This window comes from Acanthochromis polyacanthus, chromosome 1, assembly GCF_021347895.1.
Source record: "Acanthochromis polyacanthus isolate Apoly-LR-REF ecotype Palm Island chromosome 1, KAUST_Apoly_ChrSc, whole genome shotgun sequence".
Taxonomy (NCBI): Eukaryota; Metazoa; Chordata; class Actinopteri; family Pomacentridae; genus Acanthochromis; species Acanthochromis polyacanthus.
The window spans coordinates 65923791-65937594 of record NC_067113.1 but is presented as its reverse complement, the minus strand read 5'-3'; the positions used below and the strand labels follow the sequence as shown (position 1 = coordinate 65937594).

Below are 13804 nucleotides of genomic sequence, written 5' to 3'. Positions count from 1 at the left end.
GAAGCAATAATTAGTTTTTGGCAACAACGGATCTGAGGAACAAGCTGTGAATTTACGGTACGCAAGAGAAGTACATCCAGCACTGTGACATATCACTAGACTGTTTAATTATTCCAAATTGAATCATTTCCAAGTAATAGCATTAGTTCTAATTTGATAAATGGAGTATTTCCATTTATGACCAACCAAAAGCAAATCATTACAAAGACCCCCAAATTAAAAACTCAGTGAATTAAAGAATGACTACACCTGTGATCACTGAAAACCTCTGATGACCAAAGCCAATTTTAGTACACCTGTGTTTTCTAGTTAGCGAATGGACATACACTATAGTCATTTACAACATTAATAGTGTCTAGACTGGATTTCTGATTCATTTAATGTTATCTTCACTGAAAAAAATGCATTTCTTTCAACAATAAGGACATTTCTAAGTGACCCCTCCTGAATGGTAGTGCATGTTTTGTATTGTTTTTGTTACCTTTAATTTTCCTTTTCTCGGCAGAAATAAGCTTCTCCACAGGATGGTCACAGCATCCTTTTTGAAGGAAGAGCTGGATAATGTACAGTGACACTCTTTATTCTGAGCTCTCCGTCTCTGCTCATGAACCTTTCTTCCTTGAATGCTGTTCCTTGGCAGAGGCAGCTCTTCGTGGTGCTCTGCTCTCACTGAAACGTCACTGTTTTGTCCTTTTCCCTCTCAAAGCCAACAAATACATTTTGTTCTGTGTTTGAGGTAAATTGTGAAATCGGTCTGCTTGTGACCTTCCTGGGCACAGTGCTGCTTCATTTAGAGGAGCTGTGCTGGAGGCTGCATAGAGGCATTAAGGTTTACTAGGGAGGACTTAAAGTGTTCACTCTCCTTCTTAGCACATGAAAGAGAGCTCTGCTTGTATCGAGCTGGAAGCTTACCAGGTTCTCTCCACCTGCTTTTAGAAGGACTAATAAACTTTGGATCGAAACTTTTTTTCAGCAGTAGGGTGACGGTGACAGGGAGGAGGAGGAGGAGAGGCGGAGGAATGTCAGTGTGACAGCATCCCCACTGCCTCTGATGAAAGCAGAATAGTGTGTGTGCTGTTTGTGCTGTGTGTGGATATTTGTGCAGCACACAGAGCATCTCTTACCTTCAGCATACATGCTGCAGACTGAGTGGGCCGCTGGTGTTTGGGCTGGCAGGGGCGTCTTACAGAGAGGAGGAGGGAGGTAGGGAGGGTGATGAGGGGGGAGAGGGGTGGGAGAATGGTAAATGGAGTTCTTTAAAATGACTTCTCGGTAGCTCAGACAGCTTCCAGGAGCTTCTGGTCAAAGTTCTGATTCATGTGAGCTGGATTCAGTGCTCAGCCAGGGAACGAGGCAGAGCTACGTGATTATCGGTGTACGTTTGTCAGACAGACAATCCAGCACCAATCGTCACATAAGCCCACTGCATTCCTTGGCACGCTAATGAAGATGGTTCTTTTACAGCAAATCTGATATCAAACATGGTATGTAACCATGGTAACAGCCATCAAAGATGGCAACTGCAGTAACCTTTGAGGGGTGTCTCCACATGAACATCTGTCACACCGTGATAGGTCACCACCAACAGACAACACAAATAGTGTTAAGAACGTGTTTTGGATGGCTTCATATTTTCAGTAGTTCTATGAATTTATATGAGTTTTTAAATGTTGGGGTTGTTAAATTATTCACAATCATTTTAGGTTTTCCTCAGGAGATGATAAATCTGATGGGGTCTATCAGGTCTATCAAGAAATACTCATGCCAGTTTAATTTCAGTGTGTAGTCACAGTCACAAACACTCATTTTTAAGACAGAAGGGAATGGAACTAAGATTTACATATCTGTAAAAACCTGATTCCAAAATGAGAGCTTGTGCAATTATTTACACACCATTTCTTGTAATTAGCTGGAGTCCTGAAGTGCCTCTTGGCTTAATGCAGCAAACACTAGGTACTGGCTCCAATTAAGTCTCCACGATCTCAAATATACAGTACGCTTTTCTGTGACTTCAGTTCTGCAGTCTAACACTGGGTTCCTTAAACAGCCCAATCGAGGTTCTAGAGCTGTCATATTACAAAGGTTTGGGCTGTAAAACAAAGTTATTATTTTGCTTTGTAGCAGTACTATGTCATTATTATGAAAAGATTCACTAGTTATAAATAATACAATAATAATGGATTTTTGGGGCAGGAACTAGCTGACATATTGCCAGATTTTGGGCTTGTAAGTTGAGTGAATAAAATAGATTTTGGGTAATTGTTGTAATTGGTGCGGTTTTCACCCACAGTAAACTTTCAACCTGCAAATTCTGTCTCTTTTTCTTTTTGTCTCTTAGTGCATCATTTTGGGTCTTTACTGTTATTCTGTGACTCTCATCGTGTGTTCATAACCCTACTTAGAAATCAGTGGAAAAAGAGGCTTCAGCTCTTGCAGGAGAATTAAAAGAATTTGATTCAGTTATAACTGTCTGTTCGTCTAAAGCAGGTGTGTCAAACATGCGGCCCACGGACCAAAACTGGCCAACGAGAGGGTCCAGTCCGGCCCTCAGGACGACTTTGCAAATAGCAAAAGTTACAGACAACATTAACTGCACATTGTAAATTTATAAAACTATAAATTTCATATGATTTCTAGATCTTGACAAGTTGTTTTGTTCATAAAATGTAGTACTGTATCACTGAGTTCTAGACACACTGTGATCTATAAGTTGTAATGCATTTATTTAAACAAAATGAGGCACAATATTGTTGAAATTGCACTTCGTTTTTCTTAAGAAATTTCAGGTTGTTCATCGTGTTTTGTAAAAAGTTGTCTTATTAAGGGTGAACATTTTCAGAATCTACTGTTTTGCACAAAATCAAAGAGAAAAATGGGGTTGTCATTATTAATCAGTTATTGTACTGTGATTTTACGGTCCAGCCCACGAATAGCAAAATGAAACTGTCAGTAATAAATTCTACATTTTGACATTTCCAAAGTATAAACAAATAAATGCTACAAGCATTGATGAAGTTGAAGTTTAATCTGTTTCCTGTGTTCGTATAAGAAGCTATGAGCTCCACATCTGGTATTTATAAGTTAAGGGCTCAGTTTCTGTCTGTACTACATCCATCATAAAATGCTAAATCTGTTTCTGCACCACACATTAGTGCCACACTATCTATTGAACATTTAAAAAGGACATTTGCATAACCACTTGGAGAATCAGCCTGTCACGTTCAAGCCGTGCTGACTCCAGCTTGTTTTTCCCACCAGAGCTCTGTTCCAGCTTCCTGCCTTTCCTTAAATCTGCTGGCTCTGCTAGCATTCTCTGGACCTGAAAGGGCATTTCTGTTAAATTCCAGCACTTGTGTTTTTTCTCCTCTAAACTCAGGGGGGTCCTGCATTATTCAACGTGCTCTGCCGTCTCGAGCATCAAAAATGTACGCCCTCATACAAGGGAACAGCAACAGTCTGCAACAGCAGCATCATTTAACTTGATACTGGAGCCTATTACATCCTAATTATGAGTGTGTGTGTGTGTGTGTGTGTGTGTGTGTGTGTGTGTGTGTGTGTGTGTGTGTGTGTGTTCTTGTACTTGCTACATGGTGAGTACCATTTTCTGCATTTAACTATCAAAGTGAGGACATTTTTACAAAGTGAGGACATTTTGGCCGGTCCTCACTTTGAAACAGCCATGTTTGAGGGTGAAGACTTGTTTTTAGAGAACAGGTATGAATTGAGGTTTGGTTAGGGTTAGGGTAAGGATTAAGTTTAGGCAATCAGTTGTGATGGTTAAGGTTAGGGTAAGGCTCTAGGAAATGCATTACGCCTATGGATGTCCTCACTAAGATAGAAGTACAAACATGTATGTGTGTGTGTGTGTGTGTGTGTGTGTGTGTTGCAATAGTGCACCTGTCAGCACTGAGGAAATGAAAAGGTTCCCCTTTCCCATGACCTTACCTGATTCCAGAGCTGAGGAATCCAGCCAGCCGGTGCAGGTGAGAGGATGGTGAAAGCTAGTGGTTTCCACGGTAACGGCTCCGTTCCCACCAACCAGTGAGCCAGGTGTTGGCGGGGTGACCTTGTGTTCCCGTTGGCTGCTTGGGTTGTAGGCTGGTTACGCTTCCGAAGCCGGTTTTAGGCTCGGCCCCAGTGGTTTCCCGGTGTGAGAGGGATCAACAGCCAGTCAAAGGTAGCAGACAGACCACAGACAGGATTACTGGCAGATTAAACATTTCATCTGTGTCTGCTCGCTGTCTGTGCGTATCATGCGTTTATTTGTGTATATACCTGGAGGCATCAGAGCAGACCAGAGCGCTCAGATAAGACCTGTGTGGATGGATTTAATATGGCTGGCATGTCAGGGTGTGTGGGTAGTTATTCACCATGTGAGGACAAAAGGATTTAGAGAGATGAGCTTTTCTCTCTCATCTCTCTGTCTTAAGGGTGGGTCACATCAGCATAAACCTACATAGAAGTTACTTTCACTTTACAATTGTTTGGATATACCAAGAAGGATGGATAAAGCTGATATCTGTGGTCCTATTTGTTGAACTTTGATCACCAGGGCTTTGTAACAGATGTTTTAAATCAGCACTGCCCCAGAAGTTGTATTTTTATTGATTTTTCGGAGGGACTGTCAACAATAAGCACACTAAGAAAGATCAGCAGAACCTGAAAAACTGAGATTTTTAAAGCCAGGTGCTCAAATTCCCACAGTCAGGGCTTAGTTCAGTGTTTCAAAGCTGATAAATTGCTAAAGAAAAATCAACAACTAGTTAATTTTTATTCCTTGTTCCACTTAATGCTTGATTTCAATTAAAAATTATTAGGAGGATACTTTGAATATATTTCCAATATGTTAAAAGTTGAGGATTTTCACATATTTTGCATATTTCCATCTCTCTGCAGTCTCTTTGTTGATGTTTTATTTCACTACATGTGTACAACACTGAAAGTATATCAAAAAAATCTCTTTGCATTAAAGACCTTTTTTATTTTACGTAGTATTCACTAATGTTTATTTAATTAAAAATAAAATCCTTGCACAGATTCTCAAGTGCCTCTCATTGTGATTGATGTCTTTTCAGGTGCAGTGTGTGTCTTTGTCGTTGTTTTGTGGGATTGCATGGAGATTTATATCTCTTTGTGGTTGTTTTGCATCTCTTAGTGGGCATTTTTGTGTTTCTTTGTGGGCTTTTTGTGCTTGTTTTTTGTCTTGATGTAGTCACTTTTTGTCTCTTTGTGTTTAAATTATGTGTCTTTGTAGCCCTTTATGGTCGCCTCACATCTCTTGTCTGTGTAGGTTCTCATTTATCCAGGTCATGGTTATCCAAAGTAGTTTAAATATATCCACTGGACTTTAAGAAAGTCCCTTGAAGACCTTTCACCTCTCATCCAAGAGGCTTCTTCAGTTCTGGTGGTGGTTGGTGTTGTCTCCGCTTTTAAACCTCTGTGAGGTGTGTCAAACTCGTCTGACTACTCAACGATGGTCGTTGTGAGTATCGGTGGGGGTCGTTGAAATGCACAGATGTCACTGATCCCTTGTGTGCTAATGGTGGTCATTAGCATGAGTCTGCTGAGTAGTTCTTTTGGAAAAGAACTAACATCTGTGGATTTCAACGACCCCCACCGATACTCACAACGACCATCGTTGAGTAGTCAGATGAGTTTTGATATCGGTCGTTGGAATAATAGCCCTGGACACACCTCACAGAGGTTTAAAAGCTGAGGCAACACCAACCACCACCAGAACTGAAGAAGCATCTTGGATGAGAGGTGAAACGTCTTCAAGGAACTTTCTTAAAGTCCAGTGGATTGATTTAAACTACTTTGGAAGACTCACATCTCTTCATTTTTATTTTCATATTATTCCATTTATTTGTCACAGACCATGCACTAAAAACGTGCTGCATGTCATGTATTTATAGCCCCAGTAATTATTCTGTGGATCAGCAGTAAAACCCATGCGATGCATTACAGTGCCTCTGCACAGATAAACAAGTGAGCTGCTGCTGCCACAGTAACAGTGCTTCATTTACTTGTACAACAAACTGCCTTTTTCAGTGCAGTGACTCTAACTGGACTGTTGCTTAAGGGAAGGACAAATAAAGTGGATGGATCGCGTCTATTGGTGTTCACACTCAGCTGGCCTTCACCCTGATTTATTTTGGCACCCGACGTCATTAGCGTTGGGCTTACTGGTGCTAGCAGATAGATATCAACCTGGCTCTGTGACCCATCAGTGCCACGCTGTCCAATCACACACACTCACTACCACAACTGAATCCTCATTACTTTAGCTCCAGGCTGCGTCTACAGCAGTCACCGCTGCTCTGCTGATTCAGCCGGCTGCTAGTGGGAATGTGTATGCACGTGATGTCTGAGGTTTTTTTGGAGCAAGCGAGCCTATAAAGCAAATATCCCATGATTGCATTATTGCGCTGAGGGCTTTTGTCTTCTGAGAAAGCAGTAATTGCCTGTTTACATTGTCCACAGTAGGACAGAGTGCTGAACTGCATTATTAAAGACCAGCTTTAGCAGCAAGGTTATCAATCACACTGTCTTGTGTGTGTGTCTGTGCATGGTTAATCATGCATTGACAGAGGTGTGTGTGTATGCGCATGGAAGGTGTAAAGGCATCCCTCGCCTCTCTCTATCCTCCCCTCGGCGTTTGAAGGTCACGGTTGTCTGTTGGGGCTCGTTACACTAACAAGCTCTCAGCCAGCTCCCCAGGGTTCCGTCAATGGATCAGGTTCAGGCCAATAGAGGGATTACAGTTCTTACATAGCGATACAGCCTGGATCTGTGGTCAGCAGCAACATCGGCACACTCCATTCTTAAATTTTTAACCAGGATTTTAAAAAATCAACAGTCTCCTTCTCTCTTCTTTGCTTTGATGCTCCACTGATGTGAGATGAGAGGAAGAGAAGATGAATTCTATTGATTCCTGAAGGGGAAAATGACCAGTGCAGGAGGAACAAGTGAGGCTGTAAGAGTTGAAAATACTCACAGTCACAAACGACATCCTTATCTTGCTGATATTGTGTGCACTGGCCAGAAAGCAGAGACAGATTTACATGTTTGTGGTCGACAGATTTGTCAGAGCATGAGCAGGTGTACAGGCAAGCAAGTATGGATTCTGACATTATCAGCTTTGCACAGCAGATGTGCAAATTTGCAGCCTGTGCCTCTGCCAAAATGTGCAAAGTAGAGACAGGCAAACACACATACGGAACTATGTATGTCCAATAGTGATCTTTTTATGTCTCTTCATATTCATTTTACATTTATCAGCTCATTTTGTTGTTCTTTCTGTCTGCTTTGTGATCATTTTTGCATCCTAGTGTGGTTGCTTTGCATCTCATTGTTGTTAATGTGTGTCTTATTTGTCATCGATTTGACTCTTTTGGTTGTTTTGTGTCTCTTTCTGGTCACTTTTTGTCTCTGTGTATTATTTAGCATCTTTCTGCTGTTGTTGTTTGACTCTTTGTTGCCGGTTTGCATCTCTTTTCTGTTTTTTTTTCTCTGTCTTTGTATTTACTTTGTGTTTCCTTGTAGTCACCTTCTTGTCATGTTAGATTTCTTCACAGCTGCTGTGTTTCATTGTGGCACTTTAGCCCCTAAAGCATTGAAACACTTATTTTCATGGTTATCTGTTTCATTGTGCTATTGTTTGATACTCCATACACCGACACTCCATCATGTAGTCCATACTGGTGTATAGTTTTCATATCTTAGGATGTGAATGCCAGGTCAGTATTGTATCTTGACTGGTAGGTTATATGATGGGAATGTACTGAACAGAAATGTATCCAGAAGTGTGAATGTGCGTCATTTGTTACTGTCATTATCAACTTTCCTGATGGCAGGGGGACATGTTCATCCATGAACATGAGGCAGATGAGGTGTGGCATAAACTGCCATTAAATCCTTGGCTTTCTCGTTAGCGGTTCGTTTCCTTTCCTGTCGGTCCTGTGCCGTCCTTCAGCGCTTTTCCGTCCACAGTAATTGAAAAGAGTGTGTTGGCGGAGGCAGAGTGTAGCGCTGGCTGCTCCCACTGAGCTGCTGCCAGCAGCTACTGCTCTGTATCGAGTTGTGTAAAGAGCTGAGATGCAGCCAAACAAACGCTGAACTGTGGCTTTGCCCTTGGCATATAGTCACTCTCTCATTATTTATCCCTGTAGCTTTCTGCTTCCTACTTGCAGTAGCTGGTTTTTTAAAGTGATGTTTCCAAACTCGATGTTCCTGTGGAGGTGCAGGGAGTGAAGAAGTTGGATTCAATCTTGCACCAATCACAGAAGTCTGTCCCATTAATATGTCAGTGTGATCAATTCAGTGCTATTATCCAGAAATGACCACGTTTGGCTACAGTGGCTGATTTGATGTTGTGTGGCTGTATTAACTCTAAATCTAGAGCTCTTTCTGGGTTGTTCCCACTCCCGTCACTTTTTTCTCATCATGGATTCATTTTTCACTCCAATATGAAGTCCTGCACCTCTATGAAAATAGCAAACCATGGCTAGAAGGAGAGAGAACTGTAAGATGTCTTCAGTGCAGTATGATACAGTTTTAATGACAAAACCATGAAAAGAAAAAACTAAAGAAAGTTGAGTTTCTTTATTTGTTCTACAAAAATCAACCTACAGTCATCATTTACATTAAGGGCCTTCAGTTGTTATAAATACTCAGAACAAAGACTCTGCATGTTATAAATATTTTACTATTTTAATTTGTTTCCATACATGTCTTTTATCTGCTCCATGTACACTACTGTTCAAAAGTTTGTATTCAGTGACAGCAATATTTTCATATTTAGGAACTAAGATTCTACAAAGGTAGCGATCGTGTTTAACTATAGCTAAATTATGGATAGGATTAAGCTCCTACAATCCTTGGTTAAGATGAAAGCATTCACTTCAGTCACTGTTCCTAAAAATTAATAACATTCGACTCCCTTGTGAATTATGTCATTTACTAGGGGTGTAACGAAATGGTCAACTCACGAAACAATACAAAATACAAAACAGGGCTCATGATACGAAATACTCACGATATGAAATAAAGATTAAAGAAAATCCCCAACAGTAGGAAGTTATGCAAAAATCTCATTTTCTTTATTTTCGTCCTTATGCAGACAAAAAATACAAAAAATAATGCTGCATCAGTACAAAACAAATGCTCTTTGAAAAAAAACAAAATTGTATTTTTTTCCCCTTATTTAGACTACAGTGCAAATACAAACATAAAATCTCAATAAAAAAGTGCTTTGTTGTTGTAATAATCAGGATAACTATATACATTATTGAATGAAAAGGAAAACGAATAGCAGTCCTAGGAGCTGCAGTCTGGACCTATAAATGTCTGAACTGTGAACTCGCAGTACACGGCGAACTGTAGTGGCATATTTTGCACACGGATTTTATTTTATCCGCAATCTTCTCACCGTTCTCTCGTCGTTTACATAGGAAGCCACAACCGAGGGGTAAGGAGGCAAGGAGGGTCAAAAATCATCAGTCTCAGTGGTGCCCCTTTGCCTTTTTATTTCGTGTTTTAATTTCGTGCGTCTTTGATTTTTATTTCGTCATTTTTTTTATTTCGCGAAATTTTGTTACACCTGTATCATTTACTCATTTAGTAATTTGTGTCATCAGCAAACAAGTTTTCCTTGTCGTGGACAACACTGGTGTTCTGGATAGACAACAGCACTTTTCAACACCATTTCTGCTGAGGAACACTGAGCTTTGATTGGGCTCTTCTTCTACTAATGCTACATTGTGTTAGCTAATGGTGTTGAAAGGCTCATTGATGATTAGAAAACCCTTGTGCAGTTATGTTAGCACATGGATAAAAGTGTGAATTTTCATGTCTGTGCGACTCCAAACTTTTGAACGGTGGTGTGAATATAGCCTGCAGTTCAACTAAATAATTTCAGACTTTGCCTCACCTGATCGTTCATCACAGCTGAGTTATTTTTGGCTTCATTTTGAGCTCAGGAGCGCAGAGTTCTTGTTTGTTTTTTTATAGAGTCTAGTTAGTGCAAACAGTATATAAACAGTATGATTTATACCTTGGCTGTAATTCATGCTGCATCCGGACAAAAACATTAACCTCAGAATTTTGTTTTATGACAGAGCTGATTGGTCCGTGAATCCTCAGTTCTTACTGTTGTCTCCTCTGTTTTGCAGTCATGCGGAGGAACCCCTTTGTGGTGGATGGCTGCTGTAGGAAAGGGTCCCGCAATGCCCTGCAGGAGCTCTACAACCCCACACAGGTAGGACAACACGCTCCCTTCACTGCCTTTACGTCTGTCTCAACCTCATCTGTTCTATTCCTACTCTCCTCCTCACCCAGCTGTCAGAGGTCTGGCCCAACAAGGCCCTCAGCTAGCTTCAGTTTAGCATTTGTGTTTTTGCCTGTCTGTGTGCAAGGACTGCTGCTCAGCCTTTATTGTCGATGACATACAGTGGGTACTGAAAGTATTCAGACCCCTTGAAAATTTTCACTCTCTGTGTCATTGCAACCATTTGCCAAAATCAAAAAAGTTCATTTTATTTCTCATTAATGTACACTCAGCACCCCATCTTGACAGAAAAAAACAGAAATGTAGAAATTTTACAAATTTATTTAAAAAGAAAAATTGAAATATCACATGGTCATAAGTATTCAGATCCTTTGCAGCGACATTCATATTTAACTCATATGCTGTCCATTTCTTCTGATCCTCCTCGAGATGGTTCTGCTTCTTTATTGGAGTCCAGCTGTGTTTAATTAAACTGATTGGACTTGATTAGGAAAGGCACACACCTGTCTATACAAGACCTTACAGCTCACAGTGCATGTCAGAACAAATGAGAATCATGAGGTCGAAGGAACTGCCCAAGGAGCTCAGAGACAGAATTGTGGCAAGGCACAGATCTGGCCAAGGTTACAAAATAATTTCTGCAGCACTCAAGGTTCCTAAGAGCACAGTGGCCTCCATAATCCTCAAATGGAAGAAGTTTGGGACGACCACAACTCTTCCTATAGACCTGGCCGTCCAGCCAAACTGAGCAATGGTGGGAGAAGAGCCTTGGTGAGAGAGGTAAAGAAGAACCCAAAGATCACTGTGGCTGAGCTCCAGAGATGCAGTTGGGAGATAGGAGAAAGTTCCACAAAGTCAACTATCACTGCAGCCCTCCACCAGTCGGGGCTTTATGGCAGAGTGGCCCGACGGAAGCCTCTCCTCGGTGCAAGATACATGAAAGCCCACATAGTTTGCCAAAAAACACATGAAGGACTCCCAGACTATGAGAAATAGGATTCTCTGGTCTGATGAGACCAAGATTGAACTTTTTGGTGTTAATTCTAAGCAGTATGTGTGGAGAAAACCAGGCACTGCTCATCACCTGCCCAATACAATCCCTCGAGTGAAACATGGTGGTGGGAGCATCATGTTGTGGGGGTGTTTTTCAGCTGCAGGGACAGGACGACTGGTTGCAATTGAAGGAAGGATGAATGCGGCCAAGTACAGAGATATCCTGGAGGAAAACCTCTTCCAGAGTGCTCAGGACCTCAGACTGGGCCGAAGGTTCACCTTTCAACAGGACAATGACCCTAAGCACACAGCTAAAATAACAAAGGAGTGGCTTCAGAACAACTCTGTGACCGTTCTTGACTGGCCCAGCCAGAGCCCTGACCTAAACCCAATTGAGCATCTCTGGAGAGACCTCAAAATGGCTGTTCACCAACGTTTACCATCCAACCTGACAGAACTGGAGAGGATCTGTGTCACAGACTGACGTGTGAACCCAAGAAGCAGGCATAGACAGGGTGGTGAAATTAATAACGATTTAATGAAAACAAATGAGAATTTGACAGGACAGAAAACACTGAATAAAGAAAGCCAGAGGGGAATAACGGGGAGGAAAATAAAACTAAACTAAAGGCGGACCCGAAGGCCGCGTTTAACTAAATATAGAACAAAACTAAATTACGGCAAAGGGAGACTCACTGAGTGTCCAGGCTGTAGAAGGCGGAAGCGGGCAGAACGGAGGGAGCAGATGGAGAGAACGTGGCAAGAGCAGGGGAGCAGGTAATAGTCCAAAGGGGGACTCGAGTCCAGAAAACGGCGTGCAGGAGATGTTGAACGGAGTGCAGGGTATAGCAGAATGCGTCGTGGCATGGGTGATGGAGCAGAGAAACGGAGTGCGTGGACTGGCATGAACTGGATGCAATGAAGCGGCAGTGAGTTCTGAGGGGAGTCAGGCTTATGTGCCGCACTGATTGGAACTCACGGCGGCTGTGCTGATTCGAAACTTGAGCCAGCTGTGCATCAGCACAGCCGCTCGTGGTTTGCTTGATGAGCCGGATCACTGGAGCAGGCGAAGCGTGACAATCTGCAAGGAAGAATGGCAGAGGATCCCCAAATCCAGGTGTGAAAAATTTGTAGCGTCATTCCCGAGAAGACTCATGGCTGTACTAGCTGAAAAGGGTGCTTCTACTCAATACTGAGCACAGGGTCTGAATACTTATGACCATGTGATATTTCAGTTTTTCTTTTTTAATACATTTGCAAAAATTTCTACATTTCTGTTTTTTTCTGTCAAGATGGGGTGCTGAGTGTACATTAACGAGAAATAAAATGAACTTTTTTGATTTTGGCAAATGGTTGCAATGACACAGAGAGTGAAAAATTTCAAGGGGTTTGAATACTTTCTGTACCCACTGTACATCGCTACCTGAAGTGACAGCTGTCTGACTGGCTGTGAAAACTCCAGGGGATAGAATTAGCATAATGGATGCTGATGATCCTCCGTCTGGTAGTCGGGGCCTCGTGGCAATAAAGCCATTTTCAGTCTGTTAGGAATGAGAGCAGACAACAAGGGACAAAAAAGGACGGAGATTACTCCCAAGTTGAACAAAGACAGAGAGGAGAGAACAAACTGCTGCGGTGAGAGTTTGGAATCAGCAGGTTGTTCATCACACGTCTCCACGAATAGCTGTCAGTGTATGCTGCAGTCAGTGAAGCCTCACTTCATTTAGCATTTTACAATTTTGATTTAAAGAGCTTCACAAGCTGGCAGCCATTGAGAACATGACACCTGCTATAACTATGTGACTGCTGGCATGAAATTAAAGCATATTACAGGATGCAGTTTTAATGACTTTGGTGTTTTATTGGGCAGTTTACGGTGAAGAGACACTGAGGGAGGACGGCAGGATGAGATGGAGATGGTGACAAAGGTCTCAGCTGCTGAGTTAGCACAGCACCCTCCGTTAATAATTACTATTACAGCTGCACTAGGCAGGATTTTATGGGAAAACTCACCCATATTAACACCTTTAGGAGTCAAAGTGTGTGGGAGGGAAAGCTTTGTTATGAATCTGATCAAAATATAAAACATATTCTCACTTCTAAGTAATCCTATAGAACCGTATCTGTGGTTTTGCACAGCTGTGTTTATTAACTGCAGATCTTGTGTATTTTCTGCACGTTATTGCTGACCACACACGGGAGCTTATGATGTGTTTGAGGATGATTTCCAGCCTTCAAAGCAACTATTGGATTTAAGGGTAAAAAGAAGCTTTTTGGCAGACACATCAGATTAGATGTGTCTGCCAAAAAGTATTGCATTCATAAGCTATAGTGTAAGAAAATCAGATTTGGAAGACAATAAGCAAATGTTGTTAAAAGGATGATGCCAATCGAGTAATTGGTAGCCTTAAAGCTGTTACGTGCAGAATTGAAAGCTTTCTGTCAAGGTTTTGTTTTCTTGAGAAATGAGACAATATGCAGACTGTTCTTTCTCAGAGTGTGGAGGTACCAGCATTTTGATCT

The 13804-nt window shown here is 41.6% G+C and overlaps 1 protein-coding gene across 2 annotated transcripts in view; it reads left to right on the top strand.

The window, feature by feature from the left end:
- The window catches only part of chst11 (carbohydrate (chondroitin 4) sulfotransferase 11), a 175566-nt gene that overhangs the window by 100988 nt on the left and 60774 nt on the right, over positions 1 to 13804 (top strand). For both annotated transcript variants that reach the window (XM_022216370.2, XM_051954346.1), the window contains exon 2: positions 10173 to 10258. In XM_022216370.2, the coding sequence (XP_022072062.2) occupies positions 10173 to 10258 (86 nt within the window). The remainder of the gene's footprint in view (positions 1 to 10172; positions 10259 to 13804) is intronic.